At 43.6% G+C, this 25369-nt stretch overlaps 1 protein-coding gene across 4 annotated transcripts in view; it reads left to right on the top strand.

Moving 5' to 3' along the window:
* The window catches only part of RAB11FIP4 (RAB11 family interacting protein 4), a 122626-nt gene extending 99068 nt beyond the window's left edge, over positions 1 to 23558 (top strand). Inside the window, exons 4-16 of one of the 4 annotated variants that reach the window (XM_086762480.1) lie at positions 8236 to 8459; positions 12155 to 12346; positions 13887 to 14021; positions 14533 to 14562; positions 15539 to 15574; positions 16497 to 16596; positions 17010 to 17113; positions 17600 to 17740; positions 18287 to 18368; positions 18643 to 18780; positions 19280 to 19438; positions 19773 to 19916; positions 21707 to 23558. In XM_086762480.1, coding sequence (XP_086618606.1) covers positions 8236 to 8459; positions 12155 to 12346; positions 13887 to 14021; positions 14533 to 14562; positions 15539 to 15574; positions 16497 to 16596; positions 17010 to 17113; positions 17600 to 17740; positions 18287 to 18368; positions 18643 to 18780; positions 19280 to 19438; positions 19773 to 19916; positions 21707 to 21823 — 1602 coding nt within the window. In that variant the 3' untranslated portion in view covers positions 21824 to 23558. The remainder of the gene's footprint in view (positions 1 to 8235; positions 8460 to 12154; positions 12347 to 13886; positions 14022 to 14532; positions 14563 to 15538; positions 15575 to 16496; positions 16597 to 17009; positions 17114 to 17599; positions 17741 to 18286; positions 18369 to 18642; positions 18781 to 19279; positions 19439 to 19772; positions 19917 to 21706) is intronic. The other 3 variants (XM_086762482.1, XM_086762481.1, XM_086762483.1) reach the window with 3 other exon arrangements.
* The last annotated feature ends 1811 nt before the right edge of the window (positions 23559 to 25369 follow it).

The raw sequence follows: 25369 nt of genomic DNA, 5'->3' as shown, positions 1-25369 counted from the left end.
TGACTCTTGGTTTTAAGGCTGGTCTATACCGGGGTGTCTTTGGATTGCCTTTAACGATGAACTGCAGCTCTGTGTTTCCTGTGCGTGGGGAGCATTGTGACATCTTGCCTGTGGTTGGCCGTATGGTGCCCAGGGCACCACAGTCTTCATGATTTTGTCACCAACTGTCCATGCCAACAAGATGGTAAATGCTGCTGCCAGTGAAATACTAGAGCTGCCTTCACTGGCCCCATTGCCAAAGGGGCAGGTTTAGCGGGAGCAGGCCTGAGCGTCAGTCCCAGGAAACGATCCCTGGTAGGAGTTTGACATTTTCTGTCCTCCCTCCCTGTTACTGCTTTAAAAATAGAAAGATATTGTCTCATCTCAAGGCAAAGACTTTTCTCAAGAGAGTTAGTTATATCACATTTATTATCTGCTATGCAGATCTTTTAGACAAATATAATGATTTTTTTTTTTTTTTCAGTTGTATACCAGCTTTTTTGAACAAAGGGCTGCAGCACCCCTGTGCATGCTGCAAAGGTGACGCTGAGTTGACCACAGCTCATTTCAACATACAGCTGCCTGACCTGGGTGCCTTGCCCTGGAGGGGGTGGGGGGCAGGTGGGTGCCTGCTGTCCCAGCAGTTCCCTGTATGGGAAAGGCCATGGTACCAGTCTGCAGAGGTCTGGCACCTTGCACAGTCAAAAGCATTTCAGACTAGAAGTCTTACCAGAGACGTTTTCAGACAATATGATCTCATTCCTGCTCTTGCTGGAGTGGACACCTTTGGAGTTTCTAAGTGACATTTGTGACACCCTTACAGCATGCCAGCATGGTGCCACTTTGCACCTCTTCTTTTTTTTCAGGCATGTGAAAGAGAGCAGAAACTCCCTTGCAGCTCGGAGCTAAAAGTGCCCTGATCAATGTTGGAACAAGGCGCCAAACGATCTGGTGGGCTTTATTCGAAACTTATGTGCTGGCCCCATGCATGCCAAAGGTGAAGGGGATGTACTCCTCTGCCTAACGCTGCAGACTAGGATGTTTTCTTCTCTTGCAAAGGGATGCTTCCTGCTCTGAGCCTCTAGTGATGGCTGATGAGCATACAATAGCCCAGTAGTGAGAAGCAGCCCAAGGAGTGATGAGATGTAATTTCAAAGTAATGGGAGCTTTTTTTTTTTTTTTTTTTTTTAACTTTCTCTGGAGGATCAAATTAGCGGTCTGCTAAAGTCTTTTAATGTTAAAATTTTCAGAGCATAAGCAGTGACCTGTGAAAAGGAGTGCTTGGATCTAGCCCCTGTGCATTATGAGGGCTGGCATGTCTATTACGGCCAATTAAAGTGACAGGTAGCAGAGTGTAAACACTCCTCGCTCCTGCCGTTCCCTGGCTGGCTGCAGGCTGCACGCTGCCTTGGAAAAGGCACGTCCTTTCCAGAGCACAGAGTGGCCTTTCAAAACCTCTGTGCCCTCTGCCCGTATGGTTCAACGTGAACAGCCAAAAAGTTGAAGCTTGGTCTTTCAATTGAACCTGTTGTCCTCGAACCGCAGGATTGTTTGAGATACAGATGTTATCTTGCGAAGGAAATGGAGGCTGGCACAGCCCTGCAGCACAGACAGGGGACTCTTTGCCAGCCTCCCAGGATGCTGTCTGGCACTGGATCCTAGATTGGGATCCTAAGAATAAACTTGCCCCTGGAAGTCCCTTCCAGTGCCCACAGCAGCAGTGTGTGAAGCTTTGCCTTAAACTGAGTTTCAAATATTAGAGTAACTAAACAGTCAGAGTAAGCTGTTGCACTGAACAAACTAACTTGTGGCTCTAAAATAGCTTCTTACGTGAGCAGCTTAGAGAAATAACAATGCTCTGCACAGTGATCTTGAACTCTGAGAGATTTTAAACTCCCAGCTATGTGGGGAGACTTGGTATTCTTCTATGGTGCAGCAGGAGATGGAAGTAGTTTCAACAACTTCTTCCCTCCTCCCTCAACCTACCTGCAAGCCCCACCGCTGCGCGTGGCAGCCCCTGCTCTGCCTTGTGCTCGGTCGCAGCTGCCGGCTGGGTGAGTGCCGGCTGTAGCTCCTGCGGCTTCCTCGTGGACGCAGATGTGGAAATGTGGTCTCACTTAGTGCTTCTGCATTTTCCTCTTGAGTAGCTTCTCCTGTTTCCAGTCAGATCAAAGGGTAGATCGGCATCTCCCCACCTCTGCTTAACAGCTGAAAAGGAAAGGAAATGTGTTGGGGGAGAATCTGTGCTTTAAAAATAGTTCATGGCCCACTTCGTGTAAATATGCAAACATTTGTACAGGAGTGGCATGTTTCTAAAACACATTGGTGAGAAATGCTTTACGTTCTTCTTTGTTACCCAGTAATTAAGAGAATACTTGCCTTCCAATGCACTGGCTGCTTAAATAAAGATGAGCGAGCCTGGATTTTCTCTAGGATGGATGTGCAACAGTAACACTTCATCTGAGACCGCCAAGCCTGGCACACTTCCACATGGCACCTCTTCCCCTCCAGTTGTGGTGAGGTGACTTTTCCTGCACTTCTGCTATGAAGAAACTGGATGGAGAGAGTGCAGGGACGCAGACTTTCGTCTGTCCCACAGCTAGCAGATTGAGCTTGTCCAGCAGGTACGTGTTGAGGGTGTGATCCTGGTGAGGGGAGTGCCATGGCTGACTTGCAGCATTTCTTATTTCTGGTCATATCTGATGGTTCCAGCTCTTGCTAATCAAATTGCCCAGTAGTGGGAGAATTGGCTCCTCTTTTCTTCCCTGGAATACTGGGAGGCTGTCTAAATGTCAGGGGTGCTGGTGATTTGGCTGTGATGGGAGCGAATTTTAACTAGGCTTGCTCTTCAGCATGAGTGTATTGATGTAGGCATGTCATGTAGCCTGTCTGTCAGCCAGCTTTCAGCTGCATTATCTGCATATTTCAGGGATTGCTTCCAACCTGGGTAAGCCCAGCCAGGTCACTGTAGGGCAAGGCAGAGCCGTATTCCCATACCCATGTAATGCCGATGCCACGTTCTTGCCCCACAAGGATCAGAAGGAATCCATGGGAATCGCTGTCTTCTGGCTCCTGCTCCCGTTTGGGGTGGCTGTGCACAGGCAGGCCATGCTTACTCATCTGGCGTCAATGAAGCCACACAATTGCCTCTTTCGAGGAAGGGAATTCATTCATTTCTGTGAAGTGGCCTTGGATCTTTGGGCAGCAGGTGCTTCTATAGAGCAAACTGTTGCTGAATATTCAACAGTTGCTATACAAGTGTCTGGCCAACTGCCTGGGAAGCACTCGGAGTTATCCTGAGCATCCGATTAGATAAAGTGCAAAGCACTTGCTGCTTTAAAGCTGCTTGCAGCTATGTTGTGTTGGTGGTATTTTAATGTTCATTTCTTTTTAAATGTGAATTTTCCAAGATCATAAGCAACAACTTTATCTCTTTTGACTCAGCCAACAAAGAAGGGAGCTGCCTAGCAGAACAAGAAACACAGTGATTCATATTCAGGTTGTCAGAACCTCATTCTCTTACTGGTTTCAGCTAATGGCATGTACACTGAAAGCAAATGAGTCAGGATGGAAGTGTCTCTAGCCTTTAACATACTGTTTACACTCAAGTTATTTCTTCTAAGGCTACCTGAATAACACTTGTTCTTGCCAGCTTCTAATTTGGTACATGAAGTAATGTAGATACCTAAACTATGAAGGAATAATTTGAGAGGTTAAGCTATGCAATCAGCCTTTTCTTTTTGTTCTTTCTCTCTCTCTTTTTTTTTTTTTTTTTTTTTTTTTTTTTTTTTCTTCTTCCCCTCTTTTAGGAGTTTAATTTCCTTAGGTGTGGTCTGTAAGCAGCTTGTGCTGGGTGGCATCATTGAAAGTACGGTCCTATGAGAAACTATGATCGCTGAACAATTACAGCTGCAAATTACCTTACAGCTTTAGTCACTAAGGTGTGGATGCCTGTATATTGTTTACTAGTGATGTGCCCCAAATCTGGCTTCTGGTAGTAGCTTTCTTAGCCTGTGTTAGTTGTTTTAAAGGTACCCTGTCTGTTTCCTTCTACTGGTTACTTAGGCCACAGAAGGAAGACTTCATTAAATGTGTAGCTGTGACTGAAGGCTGGTTTCATTGAGGGAGCTGAAGAGACACCTCGGTGGTGCTATCCAAGTCCTGTGCTTTACAGGATTTCTGTGCTGCGTATCGCAGGTCTTCCTGTGCCTGGAAACGCTGCATTATTACGGGTGTAGTGATTCCCCACCCCAAAGCTCTTAAAACTTAATAGTTAAGCACGTAGTTCCTACCCACAGGAAACAGTCATGCAGGCCTCAGCACAGTGGCAGTCACTGGTCCTGGTTTCTGTACATCTTGCCAAAGCACTGCTTGCTTAAGGTGGACCTTGAGCACTTAAAAGCATGAATAAGCATCTGAGGTAGCTACTGGAGCTGAGCCTCCCTGGTAGGATTGTTTGTCGTGCAGCTTGCTTTGAAAGGGCTGGGGTCTTCAGTGTGTAATTTGGCTGTCAGGTACTCAGAAGAGCAGCTGAGATGTGTTTCCTGCGGGTCTGCGGAGTAGGTGCCCAATTTGCAGAGAAGAGGTGGGGCTGGCAGCCTGGGATGTGGTGTGCTGCGTGGTGTCTGCTTTCCCTGCTGGGAGGAAGCAGTGGAGGGCAGCTGGCAGGGAGCTCCTCAAAGGAGCTTGGCTGGCTTGTGTTCTTCATTTATCCAGTCCCCGTTAGTCCCTGAGCTTCCTACAGCTCGAGGATGGGATCAGCAGAAGGGAGGACCAGCTTCCAGGAGGGCTTCAAGTCTTGCATTTCAGGCAAGTCAGGCATTTCAGAAGCTATAAAGCAGGTGTTCAGGCTTATGATGGGTCATTGGCTCCAAAAGCTCATTTCTTTCCTTTTTTTTTCTTTTTTTTTTTTTTTTCCTTGGAGCTTAGAAGTGACAGTTTAGGACAGAATAGTTACACTTCGACAAGGAATACACGGCACTAACCAGCACGGGTACAGTGCAGTCTGTGCTGTAGCTATAGATGAGTGCTCTAATACAAGTAAATATGTGAAGATTAGGTGCCGTGAAGTGCCAGGAAATAAAAGTAAGCCCTTAGCCTTTATAGATGACACTGCACATTTAATTGCTAATGGACTTTTAAAAGAGTATCTAGGCTGCTATTATTAGAAAAAGCAAATGTGTGGTGTTACCTATAGGGAACAAAAAGGGAGTCTTTCATGATCTTCTTGACCTTTACTTTCTTGTGTTAATTTCTTTAATACCAGTGAGATTTTCCTGCTGTAAAAATGTGCTTAAGCAGAGATTTCTCTGAGGCCTCTCAAAAAGATGTGCTAACTGGGAGGTAGGGCTGTGCAAGAGTTGTTTCTTCCTTTCCTGTCTTGATTTGTGAACTCCTACTTCAGGGATCCACTGTGTGCTCCATGCCTCTCTTTCCCTCTCACGTCAGACTGTTACCAGCTGGTGCAATTCCACAACAGCAGTCAGGGCTTTATTGCATTAAACTTTTTAAGAGAAACAGGAGCTCTGTGCCTGGGGGGCATAGCATGCATTGGGGAAATGTTAGATAAACAAACACTCCCGGATACTTCTGAAATATCTGAATTACGCTTGACAATCTTTACTTTTTCAACACCTACTAAAAGATCTTATTGCTTGTGATGTCTGTTTGTGGATCCCAGGGTACTTTACAAAGAACAACAGTGTCATTATGCCTGCTTACTGAGAAGGATGCGAGGTGCAGGTCAGAAGATGTGCTGAAGAACCTGAGGCTACAGCAGGGCCAGGGCCACCTCCCCGGCTGGTGTCTGACCTGCCAAACCAGCAGCTCCCTGCGGATGAGGGGTTATGGCCGTGCTGAAGGTGCTGTGGCTCAGAGCTAGAAATTTAATTGCGTGAGGCAGTATGGCTTCAATAAATATTACATGGCATAGACCAAGAATAAATCCTTTTGGACATCTCTTGGAGCGATTCCTAGGGAAAGTTTCTGGCTTAATAAGGCTGACATGGAAAAGTGAGAGAAGGCATATACGTGTGTGCTAATTGTTGTATAGTGCTGAAGCGTTGTCCTGGTTTCAGCAGGGGCGGAGTTAATTTTCCGCGCAGTAGCTGCTGTGTTTTGGATTTCATATGTGAAGAATGTTGATAAACGCACTGATGATAGAGTTGTTGCTAATGAGACCAAGGACACTGCCCAGCTTTCCAGGTCTTGCTAATTTGCAGGTGCAGGAGGCTGGGAGGGATACAGACAGAATAATTGACCCAGACTGGCCAAGGAGAGGCCATAAACTTCACGCTCAGCATAAAAGTGGGGGTGGCCCACAGGGCAGGGGGCATATCTGGCATCGTGCTCTCTACCTTGCTGGCGCTCTCACTGCTTTGCTTGCTGCTTGGTTTCATTTCTGTGATCGCTGCTTGGGACAGGCTCAAGTGGTGAGAAATCGTGCATTGTTCATTTTGGATATTTTGGTATTCCTATATTCTGTTATTATTGTAATTTTCCTTTGCTATTCTAGTAAACTGTCTTTATCTTAACCCACGAGTTTTCCTTTCTTCACAATTTTCTTCCCAACCCCCCTGGGGAGGGGGAGCGAGAAACTGTGTGGTGACTGGGGCTAAAGTGCCACAAGTGTCTGGAAGACCTCTTGAAAGCTCAGCTAGAAAAGTGTCCAGATATCTGCTCTGAGTGTGCACCCAGAGATTCAAACAGTGCAGGTAAAGGTGTCCTTCTGACTGCTTGGGTGTTTGTTAATTAATAGGTTTGAACAGATGGGGTTGTTTTGAATTTCTTAAACCTCCGTATGCTAGGAGTTTTCACAGTCGTGTAAATTGGTATTTCAGGAAAAAATGGAAAGTGAGATGTGCATTTCTAGTAGCAGTTTTTGCAGATCTTAAAAAGCTGGAGCTTCTGGCTGACTCCTCTCATGTAGAGGTGAAAAAAGCACTGAGGGAAAATTGGTGTCACCGGCACCGAGCATCACTAGTTCTGCAGAAGGGGATTTAAGCCTCCATGGCTCTGGCATAGGAGCATCCAGAGTCCACGCGAGTCAACTTGAAGCCGTGCTGCTGCGAGCGGTGCTTCTGTACCAGCGTCCCAGAGGCAGCCGGTGCTTGTGGTGGTGCCAGGCTGCCAGCGCCTTGGGATTCCTGGGGAAGAAGCAGAGCAGATGAGTTTGCCCTAAATATGAGGTGTGTCCGTGAATAAAATGCTTAATTACTTGTGCCAGTAAACTAAGCCTTAAATGTGTGATTGTTTCAGCTTGTTGGCAGTAGTTCAGTGGTAAAACCACCTGTGGTGCTTGCTGGCAGGTGAGCTTTGGAGCAGAGCTCTGAGTCTGAGCAGGACCTGCTCTGGAGTCAAGTTAATTGTGTCACGCTGGATGGGAATAGTCGAAGCAGTATTGCCACATATCGGACAAAGGATAGAGTGAAATATTAGGCTTTATTTTTTTTTCAATTAAGAATTTTTAATTGCCCCTCAGGGACAAGCAAATAGAAACCAGCCTGTCTTGGCTATTGTGAGTGTTCATGGGGCAGGAAGGGGAGGGACGGGATGAACAGCAAGAGCGAAGTGTTGCAGTAATGAGTGATGTCTTGTTTTAGTTGACACTTAATCAAGACATGTGGTTCCAGGAAGCAGGAACAGATGGCTTTGGGGTTGGTTTTTGTTTTGTTTTGTTTTTTTTTTTTTTTTTGCTCTCTTATATCTTTGATTGTCGCCAAGACTTACCATAAATGTTTTAACACCTGCCAGCTCTTTTTTCACCTTATAGATTTTTACTCATCCTTGAAGACAGAGTAAACTGTTAGACTTACCTGGCTTGCTTTTTTTAAATGATAATATTAATACATGAAGTCACTGAGAGTTGGTCCCGTGATTGTCTTCTTACAAAGGATATTTCTTTTTATAATAAAAAAAAAAAACCTTTGAGGGTATTTATTACTCCAAGTGCATGTTGGTAGTAAATTAGGGCAAAACTGACTGCATTTTATACCTGGGTGTTATGTCCCTCTCTGCTGTAGAAGAGAGACGCACCGAGTCAGAGACGGTATTTGAGCCCTTCTGGAAGGTGCAAGCTGCCCTAGGGGCTTGCAGGAGCTGGCCTTTGTAAAGCAGGTCAGGCTTTTTGGTTTGTGGCTTTTATTCAGTATCACTCTTGCTTATCAAGGCATCCAGGGAGTGGGTTTTGCTTCTCCTGTATCCTCTTAACTGCCTTGAAGGATGATCTGAATTGCCTCCCAATTCTTCTTTTGCTAGGGTGGTGAAATCCAGGACTGTGCCTACTTGGACAGCGAAAGCGCCTACAGTGAGTCGGAGCTCTTTCCTGATGACGACGCGATGACTCTAGCACAGCAAGAGGTTCACCATGAGTCTGACATGGACAGTGCTATTGAGAGCGCCCAGAGCTCAGAGGCCTCCGACGTGTGTCGGAGCGACGAGAAGGACGGTGTGCTTGGTGGCCTGTTCCTGCCTGGTGACAAGTGAGTGGTGGTTTTGCCCCATGGCAGCCCTGTTTTGAGGCATATGCAAAAGGACCAGGGAGGAAGGAGCCTGTATTTAATTAATCCCTACTGTAGGAAGCTGAGGATGCCTGAAGGATTTAGAAACTTAATATCCATTTACAATATGAGAGAGATGGATGCCCAGGTCTTCTAAGTGGCTTAGACAGTCTCAGCCCTGGCTCCGTCTGGCACGTTCTGTGAGCGCTCATGGGACTTGCACGTTGCGTGTTGAAGTGAAAGTGTTGGGTCTCTCCACAATGGATCACTTCATTAGCATCCCCAAAAAACAGGGGATGCTAATCTTCTGTGTTCCTGTAACCTTTATATGCTGTAATTAAAACAAATACTTCCTGCAAAGCAATGCAATATGGGGAATGCTGCCTTAGTCTTTTGTACATCTAGTTATCTGAAGATATGGACTCTGCAGATTTGTTTTGTAACTCCATATACCAAGTTAATTCTGTGTGTTTCTAATTTTCCCTAACCTTTAGTGTGCAGAAGTAAATTGTGTTTAACACAGGGTGTCCTGGCATGTGCGTGTATAACCGTAGTTTGCTGTTAACACAGAGTGTCTCTGTAATCCTAACGTAACTCTTCCCAAACGTGTACCTGGCGGTGCTGGGAAAAGCTGTCTGGGGGAAAGGGACCCAACTTGATTTAATCCTGCCTTGAACTGATTTAATGCAGTACTACAGGACAGAGCTCAGCTGGGCTTGCTTTGTAAGCCTTGGCCCTATCTTCTCTATTTTTGGCTTGTCATCTTGGCTTGTGCGTCTTGAGCTTCTTTCCCTGCAAAGGCAATCCTCCTTCACTCTCCTGGGCCTCCTCGGATGCTCTCTGTGCAGCCATGTTCCTGCCCTCCTCCGGAGTTTCTCAGCTGGCCGAGATCTGACCTTCTCCCATTTGCCCAGGCAATCCCAGACACTTTATCAAGATAATTCCAGTTTTCATCAGCTCTTTATCAAACTTGTCTCCTTGCCTTGCCATTCCCAGTTCTTCAAGGCACCCATCCTTGTGGTGACTGACTTTTACCCACACTGCATTAGAGATGAGTTCTCTTTCCTCCCAGTTGTGCCCCTCCTTATGAAGGGGTGTGTGGGGCATTGTGCATCCTGTACTCCCCTTCTAGGAGGGACAGGAACTACTAAGAGCTACTGTGCTACTACTAATAGATCTTGGTTTATCCTCTGAGGCCTCCTCAGCTTTGTGAGGCCTCCTCAGCTTTGGTAAATCTATGGGAAAACACTTGGGAAGCTTTGAGCTTTTGTGTTAAAAGACACGATAGATATTTTTACCTTGGCCAAACCACAATACCTGCTTGTTGAAGAAGCAAGTGGGTTGTGTGTGAGGTGTGTCAGCCCTCTGTGAAGTCCTGCTCTGAAGAACAGGGAATAGCTTTAAAAAAAAAAAAAAAACACAAAAAAAAACTCGCAAAAAAAAAAACCTGAAAGCTTCCTTCAGAAAGTGTTAGAATGGGGAAAACCAGCTGCTTTTAGGAACTCCCTTGAAAATGACTGTGCGATTCCTAGACAGTTTCCAGCCTGAGGCTGGTTATGAGTTCAGGATCTACCCTAAGCATGGGCTGTTTCAACCCAAGCAGTTTGAATTTTGGCAAAGCTTATGAATAACTACAAATAAAAGTTCTAAGCAATGTTATCAGGCAGGGCCAGCAGTGGTGACTGCACAGCTGCCGTAAGAGAAGCTTAGCCAGGCAGTGCGTGAGGGATAAGGCTGGCTGCTGAACTCCAGTCTGTTGGCAAGTGCTGATGTACCAGGGCTGTTATGCTGGAGACTGGATTTTATGGACAAGTATATGTTATCATCCCAGCTGAGGACTGGTTGTTTACCTCCATCCCTAGTGGAAGTGTTATAAGGAGCTTCTTCCTAAACTGGCTTGGTTTGAGAGATGAAAACAGCAGTTTTCGTCTCTCAGCTGGCTTGGTTTCATTGAGATGAAAACAGCAGTTGCAGTTACATAGATCATAGTCTCTCAAAAGTTTGCAATACACAGTATGTCTGTGGCAGAGCAGCTCTTTATGAATAAATGTTAATGTGATGTGTTGAGCTTCTCACTAATCCACCTCTCAGCCAAGGAGCCTCGCTAGATAAGTTTGATCTATTTCTAGGATGAGTATTCCTATCTTCATGATCTAGTGCGCCAGACTTGACTTGCCCTAATTTCTGTTAATGTGAATGAGATAAATGAATTGCAGGTTATAAATGGATCTCTTCAAAACAAGAGAAACAAAAGAGCATACATCTGAAACGTTGGCAGGCTTCCTCTTCTACTAATTGCTTTTGGAGGGAAGGGTTATGCAAATAGTTCTTGCACCAAAGGAGCCTGTTGCGTCCCTTCTTTACAGCTCACAAGTGTAGTATTACAGGAAGAGGAATATCGCTGTCTCCAAAAGTGCAGGGCATGTTAAGAGGCTCAAGGTAGACCCAAAAGAAACCTAGAAGGTAATGCTGTTGAGCTGCTGGAGAACAACAAAAGGGAGATACTGTCCCATGCCTCAGCTAGTGCAGTCCAAGGTACGAATGCTGTGTGCTGAAGCACAGGGAGTGAAAAACTTAACCCAGTCTGCACAAAGCCTCAGCAGATTGAATCAGTGCCTTGTCTGCACTGCAGAAAGGTGCTGGATTCTGCGTTGCAGTAGTAACAGTAATGTGTTGGGCAACTCCAGGGCTTCACAAGTAGGGCGTATGCTTCAGGCCTTAGCTGTGCGTTTTCTGTAGGGAAAAGTCTGTTTATAAGAACTTGTATGTGAATTTACTGGCCTGTCTGTTTGAATGCCTCACTGAGGTGAAAGCTGAGCAAATCTATATAAAATACCTGCCTCTGCATGACTGCAGAGTAGTCTGGACTGGGCAGGAGAATCGCTGTGCACCTTTTGCAGCAAACTTCTCCATGGTATTAAATGTGATGTGCTCAAAACTTCTGTGCCAGCTGCTTTCCTGTGGTGCCTGGCTCTGCTGATCTGTCTGCCTGTATGTCCTCTGTCTGAGGTCACAGGGTGCTGCCGTTCCCTACCTGTTTGGCTTTATCTTAGGTATTTCTCTGGTAGTAAAGCAGCCTTTTCTTGTGGTCCATATCTCCTCCGAAAGGTGCATTTTGTCACAATGGAAGGAAGGGCAGGAACTTGGCCTACATTAGGTCACATCTATAGCTGTAGTGGCTCTCTGACATGCGGTGAGCTGAAGTTTTTCTGGCCACACAAAAGAGAGCGGCTGGAGTTTATGGGATGTGGGAGAGGATTTATGGGGATTACTGGGAAACTCTGATTGTGGAATAGAGCAACAGCCTCTGTCTTGTACATGTTCCTCTCACTATCCCATGCATTTTGGAGTTGTCTGCACAGTTCCTGCATTCAGAACTGAAGTCCTATAAGCAGCAGTCTTCACCATGTGGGAATGATGAATGGGGATTGTTGAGGTGTGCTCTTTAAAGTGAAATGGTTTGTGTTGATCCAAACCCATCTCACAGGTAGCTTGTTTGTAGATTCTCATGCTCTTGTCTTTCAAGGCACTATGTCAAATGCACATCAAATGTGTTTAGCACAAAGTAAGTGGGTTACAACTTCAAATGAGAGAACAAGCTGTAAAGGTGGAAGATTCCATGTGAGGTGAGATGCTATCAAAGTCGATCTTCGAGACATTTTGACCTCTTGTTTCAGGTCAAGTCCTCACAACCCTTCTGCAGCATCTGACCTCTCAACTTATTCCACCGCCTCTCTGATCAGTAATGAAGAACAGTTTGAAGACTATGGGGAAGGAGATGATGTGGATTTTACTCCCAGTAGCCCATGCCCTGATGATGAGACCAGAACCAACGCCTACTCTGACCTTGGCTCATCTGTATCTTCCAGGTTGCTCCTTATTCATTAACAAACAGTTTTTCAGTTTTATTCTTCTCTGAGCTTGAGTGACCATACCAGCGTTTACACTGGTTACACTGACTCACCTTGAAAACAAAATGTTATCAGTTCATTTTCTGCCCTCCCATTGACAGACGGTATTTAATAATAAGAGCTATAGCAAATATGTTGTTTCTCATAACCTCTCTTGGGTTCTGTTGAAATAACTGGGCTGTTTTGCTTGTGGAGATTTCTTTCTATTGCAGACAGTAGATTTCAGTTAGGGGCTAGTACTGGAAGTTATCTGCCGCAAGCTGGAAACCAGCTTAGCACTATGCACCAGCCCTGGTGCAGCAGAAAGAAGACCTGCAAGAGAATTGTTTCTGCTGGTGTTCTGCTACTACAAATCCTTAGCACTAACCTGTAAGGTGAAGTGCTGTATATGGACAGGGGTTTGTTTGAAACAAGCATCCCCATTGGCTTTGAATGTCTTGGAAAACATAAGCAAGTAGCTGCTGTCTGTTAGGAGATGGAAATGCCACTACAGTCCACCAGTTTCCTGGATGTGACTTCAGTTTTTTGTAGCTCTTACATCCTGTGACCAAGTCAGTTGCTGAATTATAAAATCCTTCCCTAAGCAAGGGAAAGGGTGAGCAGGGCTGGGGAAGAGCTGAGCATGAAGATGTTCTAGGATTTCTCTACTTGGATCAATAGCACATTAAGGTCTCAGGCTTCACTGCTAACACAGGACAAGCTCACTGCATCTCTCTGTTCTGCATGCAACTGCCATGTGCCACCCTCTGTTTCAAGCCCTTCTGCAATCCAACCTTGCCACCACCTCTGTCATGCATGCAGAGCCAGCACTCCTCTCCACTGCCCCTTCACAATGATGGCTTGTGTCCTTTGTCCTCTATTTCCTGAGGTTTATGCAGCCCTTTCCACTCCCATTCCTGGGGCTCTGTGCACTTCATACCATGATTGCTCTCTTTTATTTGAGTTTATTTTCTCTTTATCATGCGAAGAGCTACTGTTATCTCCTCTTCCGATCTATGTCCACTTTTCCCATTCTAGGGTTCCTTCTGTCCTACCATCTGAGGGGGTTCATGTGACTTCCTCTTACCAGACCACTCTATTTTTCATCTTCCTTTCTTTCTCTTGAAGAAAAGAGTCTTCAGGCTGCATGCCAGGCTGTACTGGGAAGATAGGCAAGATGAGAGGGGGACTTTGGTGAGGTGGAACACACTGATGTAGCTGCTTTTGCTACATGCATCGTATGGACTCTGTATACCTTGTGTTATTCTTCCAGTCCCCCAAACTGATCCTTTCCTCTGACATCCAGAACACATCCTCTGTAAAGCCTCAACTCAGACAGGTAGACTTACCCTTAAACTAGCATGGTCCATCATCGCCTCTGAGTGAGATGAGCTGCAGTTAGTGATAGATTCCCCAAGTCCCTCGTCTGTGATTCTGACACACAGACACACGGTCAAGAGGAAAATCTGTTGTGAGTTGGTTACTATAGCCAGTAACATCTCTCCTTTCCTGCAAACAGTGCTGGCCAAACACCCCGAAAAATGAGGCATGTTTATAACAGCGAGTTACTGGATGTGTACTGCTCACAGTGCTGCAAAAAGATAAATATACTCAACGATTTGGAAGCCAGGCTGAAAAACTTGAAAGCAAACAGGTAAGCAGCCTATTGCACTGCTTTTAGCAATGCCGCCTTGAAATGGGACTAGGTAGTAGCAGGAGGAGAAGAAGAGCCCTCTCCTTGCTGTATCCTAATCTGTCTTACGCATGTGATGTTCTTATAGAACAGTAAAAAATTAAAACCTTGACATCTAGCCTGAACCAAAATGCTGCTCTTCATTAGCTAATAAGTATTTTTTCTGACTTAAGGTACAGACAGCATTAATAAACCAATGAGCTCTTTAGTTGCAGAATGAGAGTGCTATTTCCAGGAATTTTTCCCAGGAAGTGGGGTCTGCTGTGCTCTTAGTGCAGACCTACAGTTAGCTACTGTTTCGTCCAGGTGGGAAGGAGTGGTCCAGCAGATCCCTAGCTAATGTGTATAACCTTACATACAGAATTATTTAGGTTGGAAAAGACCTTTAAGATTGAGTCCAACCTCTCCTAAAGGTCAGAAGTCCTTCATTCTTGTGGGATTTTTTTTTTTTTTTTTTTTTTTTGTCCTAAAGGGAACGTGGAAAAGTGATGAATCCTATGGCGTAAGTGACTTTTGGTGTTCTTTGCAACTTCAGATTTTTCCTTACATTTCTATCTCTGCCCCTCCATCCACTTCTAAACTGTGCTGAGCGCTTGGAAAGAATCCAGTGCTTCCAACAATCAGCTGGCGTGTTTGAAGAAAATGATTTGGTGGGCTTCTAGCTCCCCCTAGAAACTAAATGTAAATCCTGTCTGTCTGCGTAATCCTTGGCACGGAGCGGGATGCACTGCTGCTTCTCTTAATGACACAGCAGCGTAGTACTTGATATGAACAACGTTCCTGCCCTAGCAAGGAGTCTGCTGACACCCAGACCGTGACCAGCTGGGTCTTTGGTAGTTTTGTGAGTGAGGCTGTAGATACCTGGCTGAAAGAGGGCGATGCTCTGACAAAGACGTGTGTCTGTGTGCACACAGAGATGCAACATCTCTTATTGAGAGACGCAGCTGGATATTTTGATTTGGTTCTAGTCCTGTTTCCTGGAGTCTGGTCCATCATTTAGGTAATACTAGTCTCTGGCTGCAAAAGGGAACTGTAAAAATGGAAAACATCCCAGTTCCTGTGCTGGACTGAGAAGCGTTATGGGGAAGAATAAACTAACTGTTTATAAAATCATCTAAATACTAGGAATCTAGAATAAATGTCCATCACTAACTCAGTGTCCCTTTGTGGTGTTTCTAATGTTAATTTTGCTCTGATTTACATTGACCAATCTCTGCTAAATATAACAGTATTTGCAAATTGACTTATTAATGATTGCAGTAATTTGTGGCTCCGCTCATCTTCACATTGTTGGTAACTGCAGCTTTTGATTTAAATTGTCTAACAATACTGTTCACAGAATCATTTTTTTTACTTCACTAAAAAAAGTCAATATTATGTTTAATTGTGCAATTCAGCTGGAGTTTAAACTAAGATTGAATCCAACACTGATCAAATAAGTGTTTAATTCCTCTGTCATTCCTTCTGTATCCATGTAGCCCTAACAGGAAAATATCAAGCACAGCTTTTGGAAGGTAAGAGCCTTCAACTTTTTTTTTTGTGAATATGTATGGAATCAGCCTTAACAATTCCATAAGTGGAAGTGGGAGGAGAAAGAAGGAACAAGTTTGGGGGAAAAAAAAAAAAAAACCTGCCAAGTTTTCAAAGGAAGGAGCCTGTATTTGGCTAGGGCTGTTACAGAATATAGAAGCCACTGCTGGTCTTGTAGCTTTCCCTTTAACTGGAAAGAGCTCTGTTGGGAACACAGATAGTTTCTCCCTTGTCTGCCAACTTTCTTCCTTTATACTGCTGTTCCATCAGCCCAGCTATTGCTTCTTTCACCCTCATAATGTGGGCCTTTTTGTTGCTGTTGCTGAAATGCAAAGGAAAGCAAGAGCATCCCTTTAAAAAGGATATACAGAATTCTGATCTTCCCTTGACTGAATGAACCAGCCCTAGCCTGGGGAGGGCTGTAAGTTTCAAGAATATTATCTCCAGTGTTACGTATTCTGACACTATTCTGTGGTGGGAACTGTTTGAGACTTTTTTCCTGTTTTTTAAATAAGTTCTTACTGTATGAAATTTTCTAGATTAACTGTACCATCCAGTGCACAGCGGTGACCTTATTTTAAATTTCTAATACGGCGAATACAACTCATCACATAGTGTGAATAAGGCTAAGTAGTTTTTAAACTATGTTAATGCTGGTGGCAGATCCTATCAAAAGCAACAAAGAACTTGCACCCTAGAACTAATGTCGTTGATTGTGCTCAGTATGACTTCATTTAGCTACCAGTTTCTTGTAAGATTTTTACTTAAACAGTTGTAATTTCACTGAAATGATTGACAGATTTTAGCATCAGATGTTCAAATTGCAAAGCCAAGCTATAAGACAGTACCCAGACTCTTTCTCCTCCATCCTCATCAGGCAAAATAATTATCCTTCTGATCTTTCAGACAACTATTCCACAACAGTAACTTCAGCAGCAGTAACGGCAGCACAGAAGACCTGTTCAGAGACAGTATAGACTCCTGTGATAATGATATAACTGAAAAGGTGAGGAACTGTGTGCATTGCAGTTAATGTACCCAACAAAATCCTGCCGGAGATGTGCGCCAACTGACAAAGCTCTCTTGCTCATAGTTACCAGTGATCTGAAGTAGCTCACTCAAAATGTCCCTGATATTCCATTAATATTATAGCTTTGCCTCACAAAAATGCAAGAACTGTGCAAGTACAGATCTAGGCATTGTATGACTAATTCTTTACTGTGTATTTGCATTGATCACCTTCAAGGAAAATGCAGGGTCTGGGCAACTCAGGATATCAGAGCTTACTTTCACTGCTGACTCTGCAGGGAAGCATGCCCCCTTTGAAAAGGGTAGCATAGCTTAAATGCCAATTAGGAACAGTAAGGGGGTGTGTGAAGAGAGATTCAAACTCTTGTTTTTTTCCACTTGCCCTTCCAGGTAACGTACCTAGAAAAAAAGGTGACAGAACTGGAGAATGATAGCCTGACAAACGGTGACCTGAAGAGCAAATTGAAACAAGAGAACACGCAGCTAGTTCACAGGTAATAGTTCTCTTTATCATGTCAGAGCCGAGCTAGAACAAAGTTGTAGGGAAGGAACATATCTACCTGTAAAATATGACCAAGTCTTCTGCCTTAATGCTGATGGACAAAATAAGATAAGGCTTCATCTGATAAGTCTAAGTGGAATAGGGCTGCCTTGCTGAATTTTCAGCAAGCAGAGGCCTTCCAAGCAATTTTCTTAATATAGAGATGTTACTGACTTGTACAGAGCAAGCTCTTCTGTTACAAGAGAGGTTACCAGTGGATTTAGTTCTTGCACACAGCAAGAGCAAAAGGCTGGATCATAGTCCCAACTTCTTGAGACTGAGAATGAAAGAATGATAGATGAACTGATACTTAATTCTGTGCTATTTGGAAGTTTAAATACCAAGAGAAATAAGAAATACTGGGAGAGGTTAAATGCCAGGAGCACTCTTTTTTAAGTACTTGTGAAGCTGTTACTGAAATGAGGTGTGGTTTCCTTAGAGTTCATGAGCTAGAAGAACTATTGAAAGACCAAGAGACATCAGCAGAACAGACTCTGGAAGATGAGATAAAGAGACATCGAGAAGCATATAGCAAGTATGAAAAAGAGAAAGGCACTGAAATTGAACTGCTAAATACAAGGTAACAAACATCTTGGTGCCACCCAGAACAAGTGCAAGTTCCTCTTTTCTTCATTTTTACTTCGCATGTAAACGCGGGCTGTTCACAACCAGACAGTGCACAGATGGTTACAGGTTACTAGTTCTATGGAGTGGCTGTGCAGTTGCATGTCTAATGGCCAAAAGCTTGGACGATGCTTTACATTAATGCTTTAATCCACGTGGCCCATGTAGACAGCTTAACTGGATATTTGGCATGGATTCAAGGAGGGAATTGTGACCGGCTGTAGCAGGCACTTGTGTCTGCATTTGTTTCTTCCTACTTAATTCTTTTTAGATATCTGTTGTTAGGAGCATGAAGATCTGAGGGTCAGTGTAGCATTTTTGGCCCTAAAAACAAACAAACAAAAAGCACCCAATAGCACATGATAAAAAATGCTAAGATTAGAAAGATTTTCTTGTTGGTCATTCTATCAAGTGCAAGTGAAATGGCTTTTTAAGAGCATACCATTTTGCATGCCTGCATTCTTGAAGAGGCATTTGCTGTAAGATTTTATTATTTACACAGGGTTCAGCAACTGGAAGAAGAGAATGGTGAGCTGAAAAGCACTGTCACACGACTGAAATCACAAACGGAGAGATTGGATGAGGTAACAAAACTCCCGAGTGCTTGAGCAATTTAACAGCAGCTTGATTTGTGTAAGAGCAGACTCGTGTAGTGATTGATCCAGCTTCTTTAACTAAAGAAGCTTCCTTTCCTAAACAAGAATATTGATGGAATTGGAACACTGGTCACCTTAAGTGGCAGGAATGCCCCAAGACTCATGCCAGCTATTGACCAGCTGTGTCTATCTATTTGTCTTGTAAAGCTGAAGATGGCTCATGCACTTGCAAGCTAGCTATGAAGTTCCTCATTTATTCTAGGAAAGGCAACGCATGTCAGATAGGTTGGAGGACACTAGTCTGCGACTGAAGGACGAGATGGATTTGTACAAGAGAATGATGGACAAGCTGCGGCAGAACAGACTGGAATTTAACAAGGAGAGGGAAGCCACACAGGAGGTAGGTGTGAAGTTGGATGTAAGACCAGGCAATCGCATCTGATCTGCATGGAAGCCCATCTGAAAAAGAATGGACAGACAGGATGAACACTGAAAATACAACATCCAGTGAATGCATTACTGGATTGTGTTTCTATGGGAGGGGTACCCATAGGGCGATGAATGCTGCAAGAAGACTTAATAAGTGGCGATCCCTGACCTAGAGGGTTTACAAGTCTTTGAAAACTTGCAGCATTGAGTGTGTGCCCTAGCATTTCCTTTACGAAGTGCAAGGGAAATTATGCCTCTCAGACATAAAGCTTAGAGATCAGAACCACTTCCAGCTCTGAAGCAGTTTAACTGACTTGTGCTTCCATAGCAGAGCAAGTGGTTGTGTTGTAGGAATGTCCAGCCTCAACCAGATTCACACAGTGGCGGTGTCAGAGCACAGAGATGGCTGCTGCCAGGGAGGGCTGGTTGTGCAGGGGCTAGAAAGACATGGCCTGCTTGCATGCCCACAGCTCATTGAAGACTTACGGAAGGAACTGGAGCACCTGCAGCTGTACAAGCTGGAATGTGAACGTCCCGGACGTGGGAGAAGTTCTTCATCCAGCGTGAGTGAATTCAATGCCAAAACCAGAGAGGTGGAAATGGAGCATGAAATAAAACGGCTGAAGCAGGTGAGCAGGGAAGGGCCTCTCGATCCATGTGAAATGTACAGGACTGCTACCCCTAGCAGACTGCCTTTAGATTTTGTGCCCCTTTTCCCACACAAGCACAAGACCCCCGCTGCATCTGTCTAGGACTTGTTTGCACAGGCGATGTGAACTGTCCACATAGGAAATACCTGTGATTTGGGCAGGGAGGACGTGTCACTGGTGGTAAAAGAGTTGCTGTTAGCTTGCAGCTTTACCATATGTTATCCAAGCTACCTGTGATTTTAAAAATTGGTTTATTTTTTAATGCAACCTTGTAGGAAGAACTTAAAAACAATGTCTTTTCATCCTTGCACAGGAGAACCAGAAACTTCGTGACCAAAATGATGATCTTAATGGACAGATCCTAAGTCTTAGTCTTTATGAAGCTAAAAATCTCTTTGCAACACAAACAAAAGCCCAATCATTGGCTGCTGAAATTGATTCTGCATCAAGAGATGAGGTAATATGCTTTTGAAATCAAGTACTACATCTGAAAATACACATTTTTCAATTAATTAACTGTCAAGGTTGAACTATCTGAAGCTGTCAAATGAACAACAGGAAAATCTGCTTTGCTAGGAGTTTGAGTGTTAGAAGATAGCCTTAAATCTAACAGTGTTTTTGGATGCTCCTTTTAATATAACTCTTCTATTTGTCTCTCTCAAAAAAAAAATGGAATTATTAGAATCTCAGTGAACTGTTTTACAATGGATTTATTTTAGCATCCTCTACCTTACAGGGTGTATGATATTACTCATATTAATTTAATGCAGAAGTTACTATAGCTAATTACTTAAATTTTTGCTTTCTGTTCTAGATTTAGTTCTAAGTTGCTTCAGTAACTAGCTCAAATTTAGATTAAGTGAGAGCTTTATATTCCCTGTAGCAGAGCTGAATTCTGGAGAAATTGGATAGCGTACAAGTAATAATCCTGTAATGCTTTGGAAGGTATTCTAGGAGACCCATTTGTAAGTGGGCTGGGTCAAGCCGGTACAGCTTCTTTTAAGCTCCAGGGCAGATCATGAAATCAAGCGATGGATATGTAAAAGCTCCCAGAGAAAAAGACAGGTTAGTGATGAAGGAGATTAAAAGGAATTGTTTCTTCTGGACAGAACTTCCCATTTCTTCTTCAAGAGGAGTCCTGAAACAAGCCTTCTTACCCGGTTTGTACTTGAATGACCCTGTTAGCCTTAGCTCCTGGGCAGTCCCTTGAAATGAAGTGCATACTCGAGTTTCTTACTCAACCAGAGCACTGTGAAGAAAAGCTGTCTAATTAGGTAAAAGCAAATTGCGCTTTTGCTACTGTCAAGATTAATCTTTATTTCTCCTTCTAAATCGCATGACTTTGGCTCATGCAATACCCGACACTCCCCCTCTGAAGGAGGGAAGTGCCTTACGACTGTGGCCCAGGCTCAGTAAACCTCACCGACCTGCATAAACTTTTCCCTTTGTGCCATTTTTCCTGTGTAATCAAAATGAGAGTAAGGAACTGCAGATTCAGAGTGGGGCTTCTTTGAAGGCTAATGGAAATGGACACCCAAATCACATTTAGCTTTAGGAGGATCTGGGACTCTGAAACTCCTGGGCAGCTTTGTAAGTTTGCCATTAAAGACGTGGAGTATAAAAAAGCAAGCAGTCTTAATCTTGGGAGAGTTTGAGGGGCCTTTAACAGCTCAAAGGTCTAGTGAAGCACGTTTCTTTAATATGGAACATGGAATATTCAGTGGGTTGTTCTTGAGGAGTATGTAGCTGTGTTGTTTTGGTAGGTTTTTTTTGAGAGAGAGTATATGCACATGATACAGAGGCAGCCCGTATTGTTACCAGTGCAAAACACTGAAATCCTTGTTCTGTTCAGCAGCCTTTCATGCAAAGTGCTTCAGATTTCAGTAGATACAAAAAAAAAAAAAAAAAAAAAGTTGAGTATCATGAAGCTCTTGCACTGAGATGAGGAATTTCATCCGTGGTGTGAATGCAGGATGGATTCATGTGTTAGATGGGGAATTTGTTTCAAATGACCTGCCAAACGATTCCTGGTGATGACAGTTCACCACCTTCCTTAATATAAAAGATCTTTAACATACAGATTTTTTTGAAATAAAGATACAGGGAGGAGCTAGAGGTAGAATACCTGTCTCAAAAGTTGAATTGGTGATCCTGAGCAGGTGCTAGTCTCTCACCTGTCTGAATTTCATGCTATTATGTAAACTAGTTAGAATATTTCAAGATTAACTTTGAAATGCTGTGTTTCAGCTCATGGAAGCCCTTAAAGAACAGGAAGAGATAAATTACAGATTGCGACAGTATATGGACAAGATCATTTTGGCAATCCTAGACCACAACCCATCTATCTTGGAAATAAAGAATTGAAGAGAGTATGAGAAGGAAAAGCAGCAACTGCCTGATATTTCTGCACATGCCACTGGATCTAAACAACACTCTGATACTGTAAATTAATCTATAAATATATATATATATACACACTACGTGTGAGTGCGGGTGCGTGGGTGTGTTTATATGATGTTTGGTACACTGTTACTTGTCATCGAATTGGCTCGGTTAGACTTTTTCCATGCACTTTCAATACCTGTGATAAGATGGATACTGTATATTAATGTAATAACAATATAACTGGATCATGCTGTTTTAGATACTGGACAAAATGACTCTACCTCTAGTTGTAAAGGTAAAAAAGACAATGGAAACATGGATGTGGCCCTAACTTTAGGAGCAAGAATTGTTCTTTCGTTCTTCCAGGAATTTGGGTACCACAAATCAATTAACATACCCAGGTTCAGTTCCTGACTGGTGCTGGCTGTGAAATTTCCTATTTGATTTCGTTTTAGTACTTAAACCACACATAGGATTGAAAAAAAAAAAAAAAAAAACTTTGGGGAAAAGGAAAGACACGAAATAAAAGGGAAGAAGATATTGCAGAATTGTTGCTAGTTATGAAAAATCACCATCCACCTGTTTGCCACTGTCAGCACGAAGTGCTTTTTATGTAAGATCACTTTGGAGCCTGCTTTGGGATGCTCTGAGCCAGCCTGCTCTTTAGCGTGTGTGTGCATGTGTATTTTTTTTATGCCAGGGTCCTTGTAGCATTGAGGCTAAGAAGCTCTTCAAGTCTGTTCCCCTATTTTCAGGGGTTTATCATGGGCCATTAAGATGAATTCTGGGATCCTGCCCCTTCCCCTCACCCTTAATTTTAAAGATTTCACTGAAGGAACACATTCCAGTTGCTGGTTTTTTTTAAAAAAAAAAAAAAAAAAAAAGAGAACAAAAAAAAAAATTGCATGACATAGCCCACTTCATGGGAAAGAGGTCTGCACTCCTTTGAGATTTACATTTTGTGGGCAAGCTGTGGAGAGGACGGGCTGGAATCTAACACAGTGGTGGAGAGAAGTCTGATGTACAGTGACTTTTTACCTGTAGGGCAGTAAAAAGAAAAAGAGCTTGGTCTTGCAGAAGTTGCCAATCCAGAGTGAGTACACACATGCATATCTAAAGCTCTGAACAGGGAACACATCCTGATTTAGATGAGCAGTTGTGCAGGTGCTTAACTTTCAATGTGTACGGTGACTGCTCATAGAAGTCAGTGGGACAGAACGTAAGCTTTAAAGTTGAGTGTATGCTTAAATGCTGCCTTAAAAAGGGATGAACTTCAACACGTGCCTGTGTTCTCCTGAGCTGGATTTGTTACTGTAGGGCTAGGACCTTTTTAATTAATACTGTAGCTTATATAAGGATCTTATGGAAGTGTTTGGATAGTTGAATGCTAAAAAAACCAATTTTATTCCATGCACTTTTTTAAAGTGAAAATTTCACACTTTTGATTCACACCAGCTGGCACAGAAAAATAGGCCCAAGTATCCAGCTTTCCCCAGTGCATAGAGAGGTTTCCTCTACTGAATACACTCCCCAGATGAATGTTACAGTAGCAACGACTGTGCTTTTCTGTGTATTTCTTGCTATTGGCGGTGTCTTGCCCCTAGTATTTTCTTGATGTATCTTGGTGTGTATATGTGATGCATTTTTTCCTGAATTTGAGTACATAAAACATGTATTCAGTTATGGATGTAAATATATATATATTTTTCTGCAATCTCTGTGCTCTTGCCTTCAGTGATGTGTTACTGGAGTGATGGGAAGGGGGAGGGAAGTGCTGAAATCAGGCTTTCTTAAAGGCAAGACAATAAAACCAGTTTGTTTCTATGTATCTTCATTAGGCAGGTGTAAAGTAACTGGAAAATGAAAGGGACCAGAGGAATAACTGTAGGACACAACATCCCAGCACACAGAGATGGCTGGAGGACTTCAGTGCTCGGGGAGAAATGGTACAGTCTTGTTCAAACAGTTATGTCTCAGGGCTGGTTTCCTGAGGCTGCAGGCTCATCTGGAGAAAGGGATTTAAAACCTACTCCTTTGCCACCTGGCGATGGATGGTGTAAAATGTTCTGTGCTGAATTGCAGTAGCTTCTGTTTGTGGAGAAGCAGGTGGAACACCATGGACACCCTGCGCACACACCTTTCCCACCAACTGCTGGTTCCAGATGTGCCACACAGAAGGCAGGAGAGGAAAGGTTAAGCCACCTTGGTGTCACTTACAGTTCCCTGCCTACAGGACTCTTCGCCTGCACTTTAGTGATGGGATTTCCCTTTGTGTGGTGCTGTCTGTGGGTTGTGCCATGGGCTCTGCTCTTTTTATAGGTCCCAGAGAACTGTTTCACATTGTCAGGTGGCTGTTGCCAACCTGCTGTGACAAGCAAGGCTGGGTGAGCTAGCAGCCCTGCTACTGGAGCTGACTGTGTTTGGTAAGTTACACTTCTGTCCTGCTCTCATGCAGTGGATTTAAGCATGAGTGAAGCTGTTTCAGGTCAGACTGGTGACTGCATGTTTTCCTCTAAATATTTTGAAGTAAACTGGACTCAGCTTCAGAATTTTAGTAAGCTAAAACACATTCTCATTAAGGTAGAACATCAGCAAATTTTGAGGACTATTTTACTGTAAACTATGCTGAGCATAATTTGGGAAGGAGAGAGCCTGACTTATTTCACCGAAACCACAGAGCCCATGGATATGAACAGAAGATGTCATGACTGTAGTGACAGCAAGTTTTTGTGCAGGTAATTACATGTAAGAGGTGAATAGTCACTAAATGGGGCTGAAATCCTGAAAGCAGCACTCTAGCCAAGGGTACCTTGCAGTGGATTTTCTGAAGACTTGCAGGACTTCTTGTTTAACTCTGTACCCAGCTGCTTTAGCATTTGAAAGTTCTTTCTTGCTGCAGTGTTTGCATTTGAAGAGTTGTCTTACTGCCGTGTTGATGGTGTTCATAGCTTTGCTTTAGTGCATAAAGGAGTTGTACATCTACTCCTGCGGGGCCCTTGGTGTGGTACTGCTGTCTGTTGTTGTTCAAATACATATCCAGACACTTGCTGTTTGACACATAAAGTGAGATGGAGGTGGGAGAGGCATTTTACTGGCAGATATGTTTTCCTCTAAGGTATCCACCTCTAAAAGTACTAATTAGCAATTGTATTCTTAGACTGAGGAACTTCGTAACTACAGATATTAGAACAACTTGTCTTGCAATCCAAGCCTTGGAGCACCCTTCTATCCCAGAAAAGAAGTCATCATGTTTTATGACATACAGGTAATCCAGTAATAAGAGATCACTTGATGGATCACTAGGGCGGAGAGTACATATTTTGATCAAGTGTCAGACATTGGCAGAACAATCAGGAGATGTGGGAGATAAGGAGGCACTGGTTTCAGTGTCTCTGATCTCTGATAAATTTATTATTTCTTTACTGTGGGCTTCCTTTGTGCTCACAGGCCAGCTGGGGAAGTACAGTCTGCCTGGGTGTGAGTTGGTGGAACAATGGCTTCACTTCCCTAGGTAAATAACTTCAA

This window comes from Chlamydotis macqueenii, chromosome 18, assembly GCF_036417535.1.
Source record: "Chlamydotis macqueenii isolate bChlMac1 chromosome 18, bChlMac1.mat, whole genome shotgun sequence".
Lineage (NCBI taxonomy): Eukaryota > Metazoa > Chordata > Aves > Otidiformes > Otididae > Chlamydotis > Chlamydotis macqueenii.
This window is presented reverse-complemented; position numbering and strand designations above follow the sequence as displayed.